This window comes from Stylophora pistillata, chromosome 2, assembly GCF_964205215.1.
Source record: "Stylophora pistillata chromosome 2, jaStyPist1.2, whole genome shotgun sequence".
NCBI classification, from domain to species: domain Eukaryota; kingdom Metazoa; phylum Cnidaria; class Anthozoa; order Scleractinia; family Pocilloporidae; genus Stylophora; species Stylophora pistillata.
Genome location: NC_142520.1, coordinates 56,651,524 through 56,671,257, shown reverse-complemented (window position 1 = coordinate 56,671,257; position 19,734 = coordinate 56,651,524). Strand labels below are relative to the sequence as shown.

The 19,734-nt window shown below is 38.6% G+C and overlaps 2 protein-coding genes across 2 annotated transcripts in view; both read right to left on the bottom strand.

The window, feature by feature from the left end:
• LOC111337607 (uncharacterized) overlaps nucleotides 1-1,021 on the bottom strand; it is a 23,519-nt gene extending 22,498 nt beyond the window's left edge. The window contains exon 1 of the mRNA XM_088748638.1: nucleotides 867-1,021. Coding sequence (XP_088604764.1) covers nucleotides 867-918 — 52 coding nt within the window. The 5' untranslated portion in view covers nucleotides 919-1,021. The remainder of the gene's footprint in view (nucleotides 1-866) is intronic.
• Nucleotides 1,022-6,279: 5,258 nt separating this feature from the next.
• The window catches only part of LOC111319519 (uncharacterized), a 49,006-nt gene continuing 35,551 nt past the window's right edge, over nucleotides 6,280-19,734 (bottom strand). Inside the window, exons 11-17 of the mRNA XM_088748635.1 lie at nucleotides 16,718-16,828; nucleotides 16,471-16,590; nucleotides 15,798-15,888; nucleotides 15,305-15,679; nucleotides 8,751-8,885; nucleotides 7,775-8,008; nucleotides 6,280-7,148 (exon numbers count right to left, since the gene is read on the bottom strand). Coding sequence (XP_088604761.1) covers nucleotides 6,808-7,148; nucleotides 7,775-8,008; nucleotides 8,751-8,885; nucleotides 15,305-15,679; nucleotides 15,798-15,888; nucleotides 16,471-16,590; nucleotides 16,718-16,828 — 1,407 coding nt within the window. The 3' untranslated portion in view covers nucleotides 6,280-6,807. The remainder of the gene's footprint in view (nucleotides 7,149-7,774; nucleotides 8,009-8,750; nucleotides 8,886-15,304; nucleotides 15,680-15,797; nucleotides 15,889-16,470; nucleotides 16,591-16,717; nucleotides 16,829-19,734) is intronic.

Genomic DNA, 19,734 nt, shown 5'->3' with positions numbered 1-19,734 from the left:
TAGTCATCTATTAATAACAGGTTTTATTGATTGACAGTTCTTTACAAACGCGTCAATAAATAAACTTACAGCCAAATTCTTACATTTAGTTTCTTTTATAAACGACATTCCAAAAAATTAATCGTCAACCGTCAAAAGGGTTTTTTTTTAACCGTCAACAGTAAACGTGACCCCATCTCCCCATTCACCATTGAGACCCTTCTCTAACCCTCAAAAAAAAAAAACAATTTTGTTTTTAGAATATCATATTTGAATACAAATGTTGATGCGTGGGCTTTCCTAAAGTTTATGATTTAGGGATCCTGCCCGAAACAACAATTAAACAGTCGGTCATCAGAGCAAAGAAAATTAAAACTTTGAGGAAGTTTGATGACCAGAATGGTGACCGTAACATACTGTACAGGAACTATGTTTTTTTCTCTCTCAAATTGCTCTGACGTATTTGTTAATGAAACTTGTATAAATACAAAGCCATAACAGTCCGAAAGATGAAATTATCTTCATTGGTGGCTTATATTAAAATCGACACAGTCTGACGAGACTACACGCGTAGTGGAGGTCAAAGAGATTTTGCTTCACGGTATCTACTTCCTTCCCTCTTAAATTTGTGGATGAAATATCAAAAAATATATTTCAAGAGACTAGACTATACAAATGGGAGATCGGCAGTCAATTCTGTCTTAACAGCCTTTAAAGAGGACTGAAAAAAAGGTGGTTCCTTAAACTCAGACTAAACGCACTTCAGGATCAGGGCTGTAGTTTGTAGGAGAATTTTTGTCATAATTTTCCTTTAATCTCAATTTTGTCCAAATGCAGAAGTCTTTTCTCGCTACTTTATCGTATTGGGATGACTAATGCAGTCTTACCTTTCAAAGCTAATAACAAATTTCCAGAGATAAAAACAATCAGCATCAGCATAGTTGAACAATTTATCCTCACAGACCAAATGGCTGTGATCTGTACCAGTGATCTGTGATCTATGATTCAGTAAAGTGAATTCTTGCATTTATACATAGATCACTGTTGTTGTTGGCTAAAATAGCTTCCTGCATAAGCAAAGTATCGTGTGTAAGACAAGGAAGTACTCTTAATCTTCATACTTCCCAAACGACGCCATTTCACCGACGCACGTTTTCCACCCCTGGGTGTTTGATTTTGACCCAGAGGGCATTAACATCACGTAGCGGCATGATACACATACCGCATGATTCACAGAGTGGTAAAGTTTTTAGATTACTCAGCCATTTGTTTTATTTAGTTGGGGTAACCTCTCGAAAGTTATTCACACCCAAAAGCGAGATCCCCTTTGTAAAAAATATTACAAATAAATAACATCATTTGATAGCAATGCAGATCTTGAACCACTTGATGAAATGTCTTTGTTACAAGATGCAGAATCTCGAAGAGGGAACGTGCCTGAATTTGACGGCAGATATCTCTGAAGGTAAAAGCATACATGTACTCAACAGCTGACCAATATCGTCTCAGTCTGTTTTGTGTCTGAATTTTCTTCCTTATCGTGCTAAAGTATCATGTGTCTCAGTGGAAAATAAGATAAAGGGGAGGAAAGAGATATTAATTCAATGCCTGCATGAAGCTTTTACGGTTTTTTTTTTTTCTTTGCAATAAGAAGTTAAAAAGTAGCTGGCAGGTGACTTACACGTTTACTTGAAATGACAAAAGGCTTATGTTGAATGTAACTAATTACACTGGTCGCCTTTGATTATGGTTTTGCAATAGTCATTTCAAAACAACAGTTTAAAATGTGCGTGTCCAAGCCATGAAGATAATTAAGAACATAAGTGACTAGCATGTATTACAACTTTTCAAAAATGTATTTTGACCCAGAGGGCAGTAAGATCACGTAGCTTCCTACTAAAGCATAGTATCATGTCTATGAAAAGGAAGTACTCGTGTGTTTCATACTTCACAAACGATGCCATTTCACCGATGCACGTTTTCCACCTCTAAGTGTTTGATTTTGACCTGGAGGGAAATAACATCAAGTAGCAGCACAACGCGCATTGCCGCACGATTCACAGAGTAGCGCAATGTGTAAATAACCCAAACACGTTTTTTATTGGTTGGGAAAATATCTCTAAAGAAGTTACAGTCAAACCCGGAAGCGAAAAGTTTTCATTTCAGTATAGGCACTGCAGTAATCGCGAGTCGATGTACTTGCTTCCGTGAGAAGACGACCAAGTTATTGTGATATTTTCGAGGAGTAATCGATAGCAACCTCCAAAGGGGCTCCAATCTTTCGAGGGCCTTTGTATAAACTGGTAATGATCTATGAATCTTGTTAATAAAATTGTTTTTCCTCTGGCTTTTTTTGACTCCTTAACTGGCTTCTCAGTGTGTTTGACTTTGACCCAGAGGGCAACAAATAAAGATAGCTTACACATAAGTGCATGACTCTTTGGATTGTAAAATTTGTCATTATTTTTGTTACAGGAAAGAAGCAGTCCACCCTGCCTCAGCACTAAAGGATTTTGATTAGGAAATGTTTGTAAAGGTACACTTCCTGTTGAAACTGCCTTATTAGCAATTCATAATCATCTCGAAAATTAAGCCTTTGTTTCTAAACTAAAAGAATGACTAGAATCTAATTTCTTCTTACAATATCACCCCTGAATCACATATTAAGGTCATGACAAGAAAGAACATGATCACCAACTAAATAATCTCTTGATTGCTAAACAATTTCTCCTTGTCAGCACCTTAGGAAATGTATTGAGAACAGTATGGAGAATATGCATACTGATGTTAGGGGGTAAAGAGTTAAATGGACCGATCTAGAAAAAAGAAAGTAAGATGTTTTCTTGAAAAATCAGATTAACTTGATTATAAACTATGGTGCTGATATCTTCGGAGTATTCCATCCGTGTGGAAGAAAAACAGTTTTTTCATTACAGAAACGATTTACCCATAGCCTCGCACAGTAAGCCGGGCCAATTTTTAAAGTGTCTTTGATTCAAGTCCAAATACATCTATTACAGAGATTAATAAGAGGCATTATATCGAATTAATATGTGAGGTCAGGGTCTGCATTCCCTTAACCCCCGTTAAGGGAATCCGTTAATCCGTTAATCCGTTAATCCGTTAATCCGTTAATCCGTTCTTGGATATGCTCGATATATCGGCGAAACCATTATCTTCAGTCAATGAAAAGAAAAACATCCGTCATCTCATCTTTGTATGTATATCTTTTAAGCAACGTATGCATTTTTCTGAAACCGTGAGACCACATTGGCAAGTTCTAATAATGTACTGACTGTGTTTGTCAATCGATGGGATCAGCACTTTGCAGAAATTTGTCAAGAATGTCTAGAATCTTTGGTAACGATCCTGAATGGGCCAACAAATGGCACCTTCCCTGAACCGTTAGAAACAGTTATAAACAGTGACAGAGCTTAAGATGGTACTGAAAAATTATTAGTTTGTTTATTTTAAATAACCCATCAGTAAACAAAAAAATCAAGGTAAGTATATATATTAAATATAACCGCAGCCGTAATTAGACCGTGCTTTAAATGACCGCGTTTCGCAGGCCTGCTAAGAGAAGGTAACAGTTTCTCCAGGAAATAACAGCTTCGGCATTTTATCCCAGACTCATAACAGGCCAAGGATCTTCTTGAGAGTCTTACATCAGCTAATGCGGCAAGTTTTATTTTATTTATTGAATCACTTTCACCAGAGTATGGTGAGGGTCGCACAACAGAGCGAGGCTCCAAATTAAGTGCGCCCAATATCCCACCCATCCCACCCCAGGGGAGGACATCCATCACACAGTAATCTCGTGTGTGGGAAATTAACGTCTCCTACCCCAACCCTGTAGGAGACAGGACCTCCATTTATTCGTCCCTATCCGAGAAGACTAGAATATCTGACCATTTCTTGATGTTATAGAAAGGTAGCAATTTCTTCTCAATTATTTTAAGACCCTGAGTGTTGGTTGGGCCGGGGCTCGAACCCTCGACCTCCCGCACAACAGTCCAGCGGTCTATCCATTGAGCTAACCGGGAGGCGACCATTACTTCCTCCTAGTACCAGGTGAGTACGAAGAAATGATACATCTGAAGAAGAACTGTATTGTAGATAGTTCTGTAATGAACTTATCAACCTGACACTGAAATCTGAAGCAAACGACCAAAATCTCCACTGATTTCGACGAGATGTCCTGGAGAATTGTTCCAGCGAATGCGTAATTAAACCAACGCATGTGACCAAATTTCGCGAATTCGCAAGTTACCTGGAAATTCTCTAATGGTTTCTGTGTATATCTACAGAAGGTGACAATTTGCATTGAAAAAAAAATACCCTCCCTACCCTCGCAAGGGGGCTTTTGCTTGGGAAGTCGTGGTCGCTAAAGCTGCAGATATTGACAACTTTATGATCTGTGTACGAACAGAGTTACCTGCGCCTATCAAGAAAGCGAGAACACCTCATTTGAGTTAATTGCTAAACTCACTTTGTTTAAAAGCGCTGGTATCTGATGGTGAAAGTTGGTAAAACTGCATTTAAATCTCCTGGAAACTACTTAGTGGAGGTAAGAAGGTCCCGTTTTGCATTAATGTTCACTATTCGTTGCCTGTACACACTGTAACTGTTGTATTGAATGGTCCGTTGCTTCAAGTTAAACTCATCTGTGCTAAAAAAACCTCTCTAAAACAACAGTGACTGCAAAGCAGAGAGAAGTTGAAGAGATCATGAAAGTTGGTTCTCATATGCCGAAAGCTTAGCTTGGGACAACGTTACGGAATATGTGAACGCTAATCGACGACTCACAACATAAATTTTGTTTCAATTATTAAAAATTTCTGAGTGCCAGGCCTGTGTGAGAACTAGTGCCAGATTTCTCCGAACCATTCGTTACAAAAGCGACCTTGTTCATGGTATTGCGGTCAGTCTAGTGACTCGGTCCTCGAAGCTGCTGATGCCTCGAGTCCAGCCTGCCGCACTACCGAAGAATTTCGAGTAAGAAATGTCACGTATGTTTCCACTTGAGGTTACTTTTTCAGCAGTTCAATGACGTTGAAAATTAGTCTTTTGTCCCATAAGAGTGATTCATATCTGGTTTAAGCCGTGAATCACATATCAAGGTCAAGAGAATAAAGGAAATGATCACCAATTAAAGGAGCTCTCGTACAGGCCTGATTTTTTTCAGATCTGATTTTCGTTATTGCATAAATAGCGCTCTCTACTGCGAGGATCGTGCATCATACGTATTTAATACCGCAGTTCAAAATACATTAACTTCATATAAACATTGTATCTGATTTATCATCACGGGTTTATTACGAATCAACTTAACGGCTTGCTCCCAGTTGGCTTGTTAACTCAATTGGTAGAGCGCTGCACTAGTATCGCAGAGGTCAGTGGTTCGAATCCCGTACAGGCCTGATTTTTTTCAGGTCTGATTTTCGCTATTGCATAAATAGCACTCTCTACTGCGAGGATCGTGCATCATACGTATTTAATACCGCAGTTCAAAATATATGAACTTCATATATACATTGTAAGCTCTTGATTGTTGAACAAATTCTCCTTGTCAGCCCCATAGGAAATATATAGAGAACAGTATAGTGTTTGGGTATATAGGGTTATTTGCCAATGCAGACAGTAGGACTTATTACAACAAATGAGTCGGTTAAATATACACTTATTTCCTCGTGAAGAGGAAAGCAAATTTTTACAACTCTTAAAGGTGCATAATCTCGAAGAGGGAGTGTGTTTGAATTTGACTGTTGATCTCGATGAAGGCTATGTAAGGCTAGAGTACTTAACATATTGCAATCTGCGGTCTTTCCTTGTACTTAGGTAGCACAGAAAGCCGTAAAAATCTTGAACAAAAGCTCATCTTTCAAACCGGCAGTCTAAATCCCACAGGGATCAACGAACGCTTTTCATTCCACTAATTTATTCATCTTTTTCTCGTTGCCATGTTCCCACCAATAACGTAGCTCCATTTTCTGCCTTTAAAAGCACACACAACCCACAATTCCTCTACTTGCTCCGACGAAGGGCTAACGCTCGAAACGTCAGCTTTTGTAATCGTAACGGTGGCCAATTTACCATTTCAACTTTGTTGATATATCCAGATTATTAGGGTACTTAACAGTTGACTTATCGTCTCTGTTTTTTTTTTTGTCTAAGTGTTTTTCCTTTTGTGTATGTACCTCATCTCCGAATAAGCGGTGCCGCACCGGTACCAGGGAGCTTATTCGGGGGTAACACTTAATAAATTTTCTTTCCAAGACAAAGAGTCTTGTGGAAAAATTGTCGTCTGCAAATTTTAATTTTTTCTTCGCCTGCAACATTTCGAACCTAAAACTCCAAAGTTTACGATTTCATCATCTGTTATTTTCCTTATCTTCATTCTATCCCGGCAAAGAACAATACTTGCTATTCAATCACACTGCTAATTCCGGAATTAAACATCCTTTGAAAATTTTCTTTAGCGTTATTAGTAAGATAAAAAACCTTACATTGGTTGACCACTTCTAACAGAATTGTATTCGATATTTTTTCTAACTAAAAGCTCTTTCAACCTCGTTCCCAGGGTCTCTCATCTTCCCGCCCCCTGGAGCTCCAGGGGACGGGAAGTTGAGAGACCCTGGGAACGAGGTTGAAACTCTTTCAGGATATGTTAACCCTCTATTGACCACTGTTGCTGATATTCGGATAATTTCAGCAAAATTAGCTGACGATCTGTTCAACAATACTATTTTTACTATTTTTTCTGTTCAACAATACTTTTTTTTCGAAAATGGAGACAAGGAGTAGTATCACCGAAGTTGGTCCACTTTAAGTAGTTTCATAAAACACTTCAATCTCATCAGGTCGAAAAGAGTGACTTCCTGCCAGGAATGATTGGGCAAAGGAGCTGCCATAACTGTGGCCAGATGGCGGACCGTAGGTGTGTCCAGGGTCTGAAGAGGAATGTGTGTTGGATATGGCGTACTCGTCAATGTAAATATCGCGTCCTCCACCAAATGTGGGTCCATAGCTAGAACAACTGTACATGGAATACTTATAAGTCTGGCTATACTTTCCTGTCTGAGACAGTTTCACTGGTCGCCAGCCTGGCTTGTTAACCAATGAGAACAAAAAGGCCGATGAACTGTACCGGTACGCACAACTGGAAGCTAATTCAGAGAGAAAAATTAAAAAAAATATTTTGTTCAAGTTTTAGACAGCCATACACACTCGGCTTTTTTTCCCGTAGACACATTATTCCTTTTTTTTATTTTACGAGTATAAGGACTGTTCTGTGTTATCTGAAAAATCACGTCTATGTTTTAATCTAGTAACTTTCCAGATTGAGTATCATGGGATTTTTAATCACATAATTCATTTTTATGCAGTTATTTCACCTATTTCCAACTGTGATGCTTCAATTATTTTGAAATAATTACCTTTAAGGTTATACCAGAAACTACAAGTCTCGTTTATTAGAGCAACGTGTTTCAACGCGTGTTGTTTCGCACCTAGCCATTTCAGTTGCTCTTGGATGCTTAAACTGAATGCTTTGTTGTCTAGTTTTGATGTGAAATAACATAACATACTTTATCTAAACATGGGGTTTGAACTTTATACAGTTTTATCGTTCCACGTACAAAAACACCAACTCGAAACATAAAGGGCCTGTTTGATTGTTTGTTTTCTTTTTTTGTTTTTGTTTTTGTTTTTCAAGGAAGAGACCAGATATATTCTCAGATTTTAATTTTAGCGAAGAGAAAAGGCAAGCAAACTTGATCACTCATGCACTTACTCCATGACGTGCTGGTGTATCCACCAAAGATGTATTTTCCCACACGGACAATGGTCACTGTCGCCCCTTTGTTGTCACACAATGAGTGGAAGGTAGTGCTGGCCCAACCATCCACTGATGCTCGCCAACAGCCCTTCCAGTAAGAGGACTGGCTCTGCACAACATGGCTTAACCAACTGCTCAGGGTTCCAAGGTAAATGTCATCGTTTGCCAATATTGCCGAATAACCCAGGCCTTAAAACAGGAAATAAATATTATTCAGTTTCAGTTTAGTTTATTAGATTCGCTGACAGGCAGGGACACCGCAACAGCTTGCGCCAATTACTGCGGGCCCAGTAAACCCGCCCATCCCACCCCACCCCAGGGGAGGACATCCACCACACAGTAATCTCGTGCGTGGGAAATTAACGTCTGCTACCCCTAACCCTGCAGGAGACGGGGCCTACGGTTTATTTCACCTTTGACCCCCTTTTTGTTTCATTGCCATAACATTACGTGAATGTGTAAAGATGTCGAACATAGACACAACACCAGCAAACAACTATACATATGATATGATTCGTTGCTGATGCAGAGCATAAACTACTGAGGTTCCTGAGACAGGAAACTTTTCTACTTCTGCCAAGTTATGTTAATCAATACAATAGGAATGCGATGAATTTTGAACTCAGTTATCACGTGCGGAATACACTTTTCATGTATGCAAAAATAAAATGAAAAACGATCTTCCAAAATTATTTTTTGAGTTAAATAAAAGGCTTAGAGGAGATTTTCAAATCAGTTCTTTTCCTATCAAAGTTTCAAAAGAAAGCCAGAGTTCGGTTAAAATCTCGAGCAGAGTACAAACACCAAAACTTTCATTTCCCTGCTTAACCGACAGTTTCGTGTTAAAGTTAACATATTTCCGTTCCTAAATTTTTTTTGGGCATAAAGGGCTATAAAAATGTACTTCAAGTTGTTTTTCAACACCTCTCACCTGCATAGCTATAATAACAATCAAATCCATCTCCAGAGTATCCAGCTTTACACTTGCACTTGTACGAGCCACGTTCATTTGTACACGTGGCCAGCTTGTGACAATAATTCAGATCATGTTGGCATTCATCTAAGTCTAGTAATGATATAAAATGGAGCAGTAAACACTCTTTTAACAGAGAAGAAACAGATAAGGTTAAGCTAGGCCCCTCGAACCTAAATTCCTCTTACTGACAACGCGTATTTCCGTACCCGGAACTGATTAAGAGTACCGCTGATATCCACGCCTTCCACTCCCTCTTCCAAGACCTTCGAAAGTTCTGGCTAGACCTCTCACCCCTCCCCGCTAACTATTACACAAAAACGTCAGATTGTACAGCTGAAGCTCGTAGCAAGAGGGTCAAATTTGAGTCTCGCAATTGTTATGGAGAGCGTTGTGTTACATAATTCCTAAAAACAGAACTGAAGACGTTTCTGGAACGCTTAGTCATGCTAACTCCTTGAGAATTTTTTTAATGGAACTTTCTAGAACCCTTAGTCAGCATATTTTGTTATGATGCAATAGTAATGTAATGATACTAAGAATAGTCGTATTACAGATCCCTAGAATGTTCTAGGACATTCTGTAAAACATATATAAGGGAGTCGCGATCGGTTAAAGTCAGAGCTTTTTTTAGTGAGTTAGTGTTGTCACGAAGGGCCCAGAGGAGCTAGTGTTATTACAGAGCCCGACTACAGAAAGTTGTTGGAGTTATTTACTATTATTGGAATCGTCAGCCGTGTGGAAGGCTACGTTGAAAAAAGTTAAGTGGACATCAATACGTTACTTGGATCTTTGAAGACAACCGTGAGTTATGCAGTAGTACACTGAGATTACAGTTTTATAGAGGGGCTTTAGGATAAGAGGATAGCTATTTTATTGGTTATTAGTATCGCTCCGTAGTAAGATTATTGCGTCAGTTAATAAAGTAGTTAAGTTGGTAGGAGTTGTATCTTTCTGTCGGTTGAGAAAATACCGTAACACAATAAAATTATTGTGTCGTTTGACATGGTTAAGTTGGCTGGTACCAGTTTTCATCTTTTTGATGGTTTGTAACTTTGAAAGAATACTGTTAAGGACATTAGCCAGAAGGCTCATTTTTTGATTCATTGTTGATTAGTTGACTAATTTCAGAATGATCTTAGATAGCCAAATAGTAACAATGCCTATCTGTTTTTCTGTATTTCTATTGGTTTTGTAATCGAACCTTTCAGCGTCAGCACGTGCATATAAAAGGCAAGTTTTAGCGTCCCTTTAATCAGTTCTTCGTAATTTTTTAATAGCCTTGGTAAACTTTCGCCCTGGCACAAGCAGGACCGATATGTGAGTACCTTTTTAACTTTGTTTTTTCCTCTCCAGTCTTTTCAGTGTTGGGCGACAATATACAAAAAAATATTGCAATCATCTCTATGGATTTAAGATTTAAAGGCCAAATTCGTGCCAATTTGCGAGTCAGTGAACGCCCATCATTTATATAGAACAATAGGCTACTTATCAGCGACCAAAATTCTTTTCATTTGTTTCGAAACTTTTGCTCTGTTTTACTTGTATTTTTAATCTCGTTATAGACGTTAGAGCTCAGTATTTGACACTCGATTCTTTGATCGTATATTCCGCGGCTTTTAATTAGATTGATAGAACTTCGTTGTATTGTTGTTTCAGCTTACGATCGATCGTTATTTTCGTCATTGATTGTGGCTCGTGGTCGATTGCCTTTCAAGAATAAAGATTCGTGCAAACAGTCAACTTTGGTTTGTCATTTCGATCAGTAAAATAGTCCCAATCACCTCGTTAACCGCGTTTTGGAGCGACACGCCCTTGAACTTGAGAATTTAGATTTTTGGTCGCCGCAAAGCTACAAATACAGAAAAAATACTAACCAAGGCCGGTTGAACACTTTTACAGGGCTGAATTATATAATCATTGGCTATCCAAAAATAGGTGTCATTTCGTCCTTAGCAGTTTCTATGGCAACGCTTTCAAAGGTTTATTTAGACGCATTTATTAGCTTATGGCTCAAATAATTTGAAAACCCAGTGACCCCGTGATTTTTCTTAGTGATTGCTTTCGGCGCTTGAAAGGAAAATGTACAAAGATTTTTAAAAAATTATACGGAGCGGAATTTCAGAAAATCTAAAAAAAGGCAATTTTCACGCATCGTAAATGTTCTTCCGTAGAATTTTCTAGTTTTTTTTTCTGACGATTCCTTTCATCGTTCTTACCATATTGGAACAATAAAAAGAAGGGATCACCGGACTTGTTTTTATGCAATAGCTTTCGTGAGTTTAGAAATTTTCACTCGCGTTCTCGCGCATTTAAAAATCTAGATTCTATAAAATAGACATTTGCTCATGATCTGTTATAGCTACCGCTGACTATCGCGTGTGTTCGCGCGAGCACCTATTATCTGATGTTTACAGACGTTTACTGCCTAGAAAATCATTCAATACCCATCAAAGACAGCCTCCTGGGCTCATCTTAAAGGACCTACTCACAACTTCTGGTTATATTATATTATTTTCCTTGAAGTTTCAGTCTTCTTCCTCCACTTTAGGCAGATTATCCTTCACTTGATCGCATGAGTTCTCCCTTTTTCGCCGTCGCAAGATTTCATATCGGTTGGATTTTTCGTTTAGATGTGAAGCAACCTTTATGTCTCCGAGAATCGTCATCTTTATCTTCGTTTCTGTCTCCTACATACGCAGTGGCCGTTCAACACATCAAATACACGCTTTTAGGTAAACTTCTTACACAAGTAGAAAAAAGCCTCGCGTCGCCATCTTTGTTTTGAATTTTCGTCTTTTAAGGTGGCTCGTACCGGTTTTCATCTTTTTAATGGTTTGTAACTTTGATAGAATACAACAGAAAGACTGACCATGGCCAGTTGAACACTTTTACGGGATTAAATTATATAATCATTGGTTAACCAAAAATAGGTGTCATTTCGTCACTAGCAGTTTCCATGGGAACGCTCTCATAAGCTTATTCAGACGAATTTTTTAGCTTGTGGCTTAAATAATTCGAAAACTAACCCGGTCACTCCATGATTTTTTTCAGTGATAGCTTTTGGCACTTGAAAAAGAAGATGCACAAAGATTTTTAAAAAATTCTACGGAGAGGAATTTCAGAAAATCTAGAAACAAGGCAATTTTCATACGTCGCAAATTTACTTCCGTAGAATTTTCGATTTTTTTTTCTAATGATTCCTTTCGACGTTAATATCATATTGGAACAATAAAAAGAAGGGGTCACCGGACTTGTTTTCATGCAATAGCTTTCGTGAGTTTAGCAATTTCCACGCGCGTTCTTGCGCATTTACAAATCTGCACTCTACAAGATCGACATTTGCTCATGATCTGTTATAACTACCGCTGACAATTGCGTGTGCTCGCGCGCGCGCCTACGATCTGATGTTTAGAGACGTTTACTGCTAATTAAGAAAAACATTAAACAGCTGTCAAAGACAGCCTCCCGGGCTCATCTTAAAAATCCTACACACGACTTCTGGCTATATCATATTAGTATATACTAAAACAGTGGATAGCGTTGAAGGTGCGCTCTGATTGGCTAGTCAAACTCTAATTATCCTTTGCTATTTACCTCCGAGCAACTCGGGAAAAAATGGCGTCCCGGTTTGCATTCGTGACAAGCGAAGAAATCACTCAAATTAACGACAAAGCCGTCCCTGAAAACAAAAAGAAAGCGACTAAATTTGGTGTGGCCGTGTTTAAAGGTAATGGTGTAGGTTTTTAACCCGGACTTTATCGATAAAAACCAATGAGAAAGGTTTTGTTTACAAATGCAAATTAATCTTGCGTAACCTCACTTGTTTACTTCCGCGCGTGAAAATGTTGGAATCGTTGCTGGAATGTATGAATTAAAATATATTTTTGGTGGTGTATATTATCTCACTGTTTTAGTATACTGAAACAACTATTCACCTCAGTGTCGGTGGTTAGCGGTGGATATTTACCTCACCGCTTCGCGGCTCGGTAAATATCCACCACTAACCACCTCCACTTCGGTGAATAGTTGTTAACTATTTTCCTTTAAGTTTCAAAGTCTTCTTCCACTTCAGGTAGATTATCCTTCACTTGAGTTCTTCTTTTTTCGCCGTCGCAAGATTTCATATCGGTTGAATATTTCTTTTAAATGTAAAGTGAAGCAACCTTTACTTCTCCGAAAATCGTCCTCTTTATCTTAGTTTCTATCTCCTGCATTCACAGTAGCCGCTCAACACATCAAATACAAGCTCTTAGGTAAACTTCTCACAAAAGTAGAAAAAATTCCACGCGCCGCCATCTTTGTTTTGAATTTTCATCTTTTTAATGTCGCGCTTCTTTCGCACGTTTCTCTCGCACGCGTCACGCAAGAGTGACCTGTTCCCCACGCGAGGAAACTGGTACGAGCCACCTTAGTCTCGCGCTTCTTTCGCACGTTTCTCTCGCGCGTGGCGCAAGAGTGACCTGTTCCCCGCGCGAGGAAACTAATACCAGGCACTAGTGAAAAAGATTGTTACCGCGCTATTTAAAGTGTAACCAACATAAACTATATATCAATGGAAAGATTATGAAATGTGTTTTCTAGCAAAAGTTGTTTCGTTTTGACTTATCCAGTCCTAAAGCGACTAAGGTGCGACAAGTCGGAACGGACGATGTTTCTTTGAGCAAATTAATCGGGTATCAAATCTACCCACTCAAGTAAAACCTCAGCACAGTTTCAGTCCTAATGGGTTGGTCTTAAAAACCATGTGGGTTTTTATCCATATTCCTAGAGGTTGCTTTGCAATCCATCTGTCAAGTTTGGTTATCAAAATTTTACCAATACGCTTACGTCGGAGACCATCGTGGGAGATCACTTTTAAAAAACGGAAAAGCCCCACATGTTTTTTTTTAGATTGATATCATGGGAGCCTTCGGACCAAATTTCGAGTCGATACGAAAAGATTTCATACCCTATTAATTCGTCCAAAGAAGACACACCCGCGTAAAAACGAAGAGGGTTTTTTTCGCTTCCAAAGTATTTCAAACATCTCACGCCTTTGCTGAACCACTTGTCAAGTTATGTCAACACTATGAAAAACTCGAAATGCCGACCGCTAATAGAAACAGTGGAGCGGAGGCCCAGAAGACTCTTCACGCAGGATTGCTAATCTACTTTGGTTCTTCACCACTTTCCGATGCAAGTTTCAGGCGGAGGCAGAATTTGTCGATAGGCGAGCAGCAAAGACTGTTCATACCACGAGCCCTTGTCCGATTCGTCGAGATTTTCCTCCATTCTTCATTGAAATCCTTCCATGTCTGGCTATTACGGCCAGGCTTCTTTCTAATTTAACCCAAAAGCTCCTTTCCTTTTACGCGTAACTCGACTCATTATTTCACTACCTGCTACGGTAAACACGTGAAACTGACATACGAAGATGTTTATGCGACTAACACTACCCCGGATCAGATACAATGATATGCACTATCCTCGCATTAGATACCGCTATTTAAGCAATAGCGAAAATCAGGCCTGAAAAAAATCAGGCCTGTACGGGATTCGAACTACTGACCTCTGCGATACTAGTGCAGCGCTCTACCAATTGAGCTAACAAGCCAACTGGGAGCAGGCCGTTAAGTTGATTCGTAATAAACCCGTGAAAGTGATAAATCAGATAGAATGAAATATATGAAGTTCATATATTTTGAACTGCGGTATTAGATACGTATGATGCACGATAATACCGCAGTTCAAAATATATGAACTTCATATATTTCATTGTATTTGATTTATCACTTTCACGGGTTTATTACGAATCAACTTAGCGGCCTGCTCCCAGTTGGCTTGTTAGCTCAATTGGTAGAGCGCTGCACTAGTATCGCAGAGGTCAGTGGTTCGAATCCCGTACAGGCCTGATTTTTTTCAGGTCTGATTTTCGCTATTGCTTAAATAGCGCTATCTACTGCGAGGGTCGTGCATCATACGTAATTACCCCGGATGCTCTACTGCGAAAAACATTACTGGAGTCTAGTTTGTTTTGTCACAATACAATTGGCTTTTTGCAGTCGAGCGGTTCAAAGAATTTTTAGTTCGAAAAAAGGTTTTTGTAAATAACCCGAGTGCGTTTCATTATTTGAAAATAACTTTTTTGAAAACTTTAGTTAAAACAGTAATGCTTTGTTTGCGGTGTAAAAAAACTTTTATCTAAATTTGACCCCCGACACCCTTCTGTATCCTTAACCAAGATACCCAGTATTCTCAGTGTCTCTCTATGAAAAAGTTGAAATTGTTATCAGTTAACTGTCCTGAAAAGAAACGTGGCAAACTGCTACGACTTATATGTGATGGACTGAGATCTTGTACAGGGGAGAACATTCCAAGCTGCCTCACGCTTCCAAAACCAGGATAAACCCAGAAAAAAACTGAATCATTATACTAATACACCAACCTAATAATTGTAAAACATGAAGCATATTTACACGTGAAAAGGGTATGTTAGAAAAAGCTTCTTTAACTATATATGTTTGACTTACCTTTCTTACAGGTAAACTGATAACAATCACTACACTGCACGTCGTTCCATTCATAGCTGTATTTCACACCAAGTGCGTGCACACAATCTTCTTCTTTGAAATTATTTGGCTGATTCTTGGCCCAGGCTGTAAAGTTTCCAAGTCCATGGTCAACCCAAGTAAAGTCACCCTCTACTGATCTGTCATTAAAACCCAACCAGGATTTATCTCCATTATGGCGATGCTGAATGTAAACATTTTCTTCATTATTGATGACATCAACAAGGACTGAGTTCTCTTGTCTACATTTTGTTACTGCTGTGGTCCAATCTGCACAGGTATCACTTGTATAATAACAGAAACCATTGAAGTAGCTCCATCCGGGTTTGCAGATGTCTGGAAATAAATGCATTATTTAATCCTGAATATAGTAACAAAATTTAATTCCTATGTGACAAGGTTTTCGAACCGAATTGCATCTTCTCCGTCTACTAAATATTGGTTGCATACAGACCTGATAGGACTGCATAATTCACTGACACAGGATCATATCTGGTCTCGTACAGTTCCTTGACGCAGACTCTGAATCCAGACTCATTCATGTTCTGCAAATAATTCAAAGTTCTTTTATAATATAAATAAATTCTACATTTCTATCTCAATCGAGAATTGAGAAATTTGGCACCGCCCTCACGCGAAACGGCAAACGTCAGCTTGGCCTTTCACCTTTCAGGTAAAATAGCGTGAACCTTGCTGCTTTAGCTTCGCGTGAGTTCACTTCACGGTGGATTTGAAGGCGCCCTTGTACGACTTAAAAGGAATAGTTTGGTTCCCTTTTTACAGCACTTTACTTCTACTCTGTGAGAGAAAAAGTGGAGAAAATCAGACGTACACTGCAAAAGCGAAACAGATTGCTTTCGCATAGAAACGGCAAAGGGCAACTGGCAAACGTGAAAAAATAGCGAGAAAAACAAGGTCACGTAGTCACTCTTGCCGTTCAAGTTTCACGTTAACGTGGTGCTAAATCTCTCTTTTGTCGTCTACTACATCCTTTAAGAGGAGCAAAAAAAAAAACGGAAAGTAGTGTAAAAGTGGATGGCTATTTTTTTCACGACTTTTGATAATCGAGCAACTATTTTTAAGCCGATATAACAAGTTTTAAGGTTTACCAAGTAAAAAGCTCTTACCTCAATCCACACAGATATTCCGTTATGAACTGGCGCCAAGTTTCCACTCGCTGTTGTGCTGTGATTGGCTGATATTTGGACGGATGGTGTTGCATTGTAACTTCGTGTAAAGTGTACAAACTGTCAGTAAGATGAAAAACAGATACTGGAGAAAATTCTTGAATAATTGTTTTCCTGAGCATCAGCGTTAATTACTCTAATTTTCCATAATCGCAGTGCTCGACTCAGACCTACATTGTACACTTACCTCGCAGTAAGCGTTGTTGTCTTCATCTGTTGGTGGATCCGTATTTGGAAAGTTTACAGAGCCATGTTCAGTGAAGAGTGGTTTATGTAACTTAGCAAACGCAAACCAGGTCTGTAAAGAACCAGTGCCAAAAAAAAAAGACTTATTTCTAGTGAGTACCGTAACGCATTCTTCAATGAGTTACAGATGATTTTACACATTAAAATGCCTTAAAACTCGATGAAAAAAATTGTAATGGAATGAAACTAACAGAATTCTAGTCAAGCTTTGGGCAGAAATGCAAAGGTCCAAGCATGGTACTGAATTAAGCCGATACCTTGGTGAGACTGAAGAAAATATCGCTAGTCTCAGAGCTTCATCGATTTTAAAACAGAGAAAAAGCATATCACATACCACATAAATGTCCTGATGCTTGCCGTCAAAGTTTTGTAGTTCCCGCAAACAAGCCTTGAACGAGTCCTTGGTTACATCTTCTGTCCAGATCAACGCAGCGTCGTGTTCCTTTCCACTTCTTTGATGATCAGATGTCACAAGAACAACTGGTGAATCCTTAAACTTGTCCTAAACACATGAAAATAAACAATTTCATCACAAATCTGACTACATTTTGGCAGCTTTTTTTAAAACTGAGTTTGGTCTGCATTGATCTTTACAAAGTCATCTGAATCATTATTAATTTGCAGTGGGGTCAAATATTAAAATGATTTCAAAGTTTAGTGAATTGCTGTCTGTTTTAAGCCTTTTTACCTAACGTCTTTTTACTATTTAGTATAGTTATAATAGTAACAATAGCAATGAATATTATTATGATTATTATTTTTATGATTATTATCTACCGAAGACCTGCGTATGCGGAGATTTCTCTGATGTTGACCTTGCGATGATCTGCAGGAGGGGTGATTTTGTGATTCAACGTCACAACGAGCTTCAAGATCTAGAAGCTGACCTGCTACGCATAGTATCTGGTGATGTCGAGGTGGAGCCGATTCTTCAGCAGATAGCAGGGGAGACCTTGAATAGGGGTGCGAACAGAGCCCCCGACGCCCGTCTCGACATACACGCCCGAGGTTTCTGGGAGCGATAGAGATCTGCATTCTTTGATGTTCGGGTATGCCGCTCAAATGCAGAATTCTACCGTGAAAAGACTCCCCAGCAAGTTTACAGGCAGCATGAGAGAGAGAAGAAACGTCAGTATGCCAACAGGGTCATGGAGGTCGAACAAGGAACTTTTACGCCTTTAATATTTAGTACAACGGGTGGAATGGGCACAGAATGTAAAATATACCATAAACGTTTAGCTAAGTTAGTATGAAATAAGAAGGGAGAGAGCTATGCAAGCACCATGTCATGGATTAGAGCCAAGGTGTCATTTGCGCTCATTCGTTCAGCTTTGCTATGCCTGAGAGGATCACGATCCATGAGAAGAACCCTCGATATCATCGACTTGGACTTCTCCCTCGACAACCCTACCGCCTCTCCAACGTAGTTTTGTGAATTTTACCAAGTTTTATATATACTTTCTCTTTTTTTTTTGTTTCTGTTTTTTTTTTAACCTTTTTGTGAATTTATTAAATCATTATGATTATATTTTAGGGCTAGTGTACTTTTATCTCTTGAACGATAAAGACGCATTTTTATTTTAGCATCGACAATAATAATATTGATGGTGATGAAAAGGATTAGATTGTAAATAGGATTTTAATTTTTTTCCAGAGGAGCAGGGATGCCGCAGTGGTGAGAGCACTCGCCTCCCACCACTGTGGCCCGGGCTCGATTCCCGGACCTCGCGTCACATGTGGGTTGAGTTTGTTGTTGCTTCTCGTCCTTGCTCCGAGGGATTTTCTCCGGGTCCTCCGGTTTTCCTCACTCCGCAAAAACCAACATTCCAAATTGCAATCCGATCTGGAAACAGTGGACAAGAAGGGCCACCCAGTGGAATGTCCATGGCTAAATAATTTATTTTTATCATGATTTATTATTAATTGTAATTGGAACTACTATTAGGTCGTTTTTACTTTTAACTTGCAAAATAGTTATTTGCTTTGTGTTAATAAAATTGAATTTATAATAATTATGATAATAATTATTATCATTGTTATTCTCATTATTATTACCATTGTTATTATCATTATTATTATCAGTATTATTATCATTATTATTATCATTACTATTATCATTATTATTATTATCATTATTACTATCATTATTATTATCATTATTACTATCATTATCATTATCACTATTATTATCATTATTATTATTGCTTCCAGCAATGTCTAAGATCTTTGAACATCTTATTCATCAACAATTGACAGTTCACTTAGAGAAGATATGAAGAATGTGCAGCACTGTTGAGGAGTTTACCTGTTTGCTTTAAAATATACACCACATTTTTTTCAATAGACACTGGGGGAGCTTGCTTTTTTTTTTTCCTGAATACTGATCAGGGTAAGGTATGTAAGGTATTTCAGCTTTAAACTCTCGCCTAACCGTGACCCGCATCCAGAAAAAAAAAACTGTGACTTTAGCAAATAATAGAACTTTTATAACGTAGGTATCCATGCCAATCCTGGGGGGGAAAGTAACATTTTCTTAAGGAAGATACGACTGAGCAGCTTTCATTTACCGAATGAAGGGTGTATTTTGGTGTTACGTAAGATAAAAAAAATCAAGATTCAAGGAAATGTCAATGCAATGACCACTCTGAGCAGAAACTAAAGGCTCAGACATGACATTCCTTACGACTTGACAGGTCAGAACGTTCCAACTTGCTCATGACTGATGTGCACTTATGGGGCCTACTTATGATCTTGCTGCGAGCTAATACTTGCCACATGGCTTTAATTTATTTTTGTTTAAGCTTGAGGCAGAGGGCAAGAAACATCTATTAACATCGCTAAACCTAGAGAAGGTCTGACGAATAGAATAATGATCATAACAGACTGTGTAGGAAACACAATTTTCCTCTCCCACATTACTCCCTAACTTCAAAACATGAATTTATCTTCAGAAGAAAT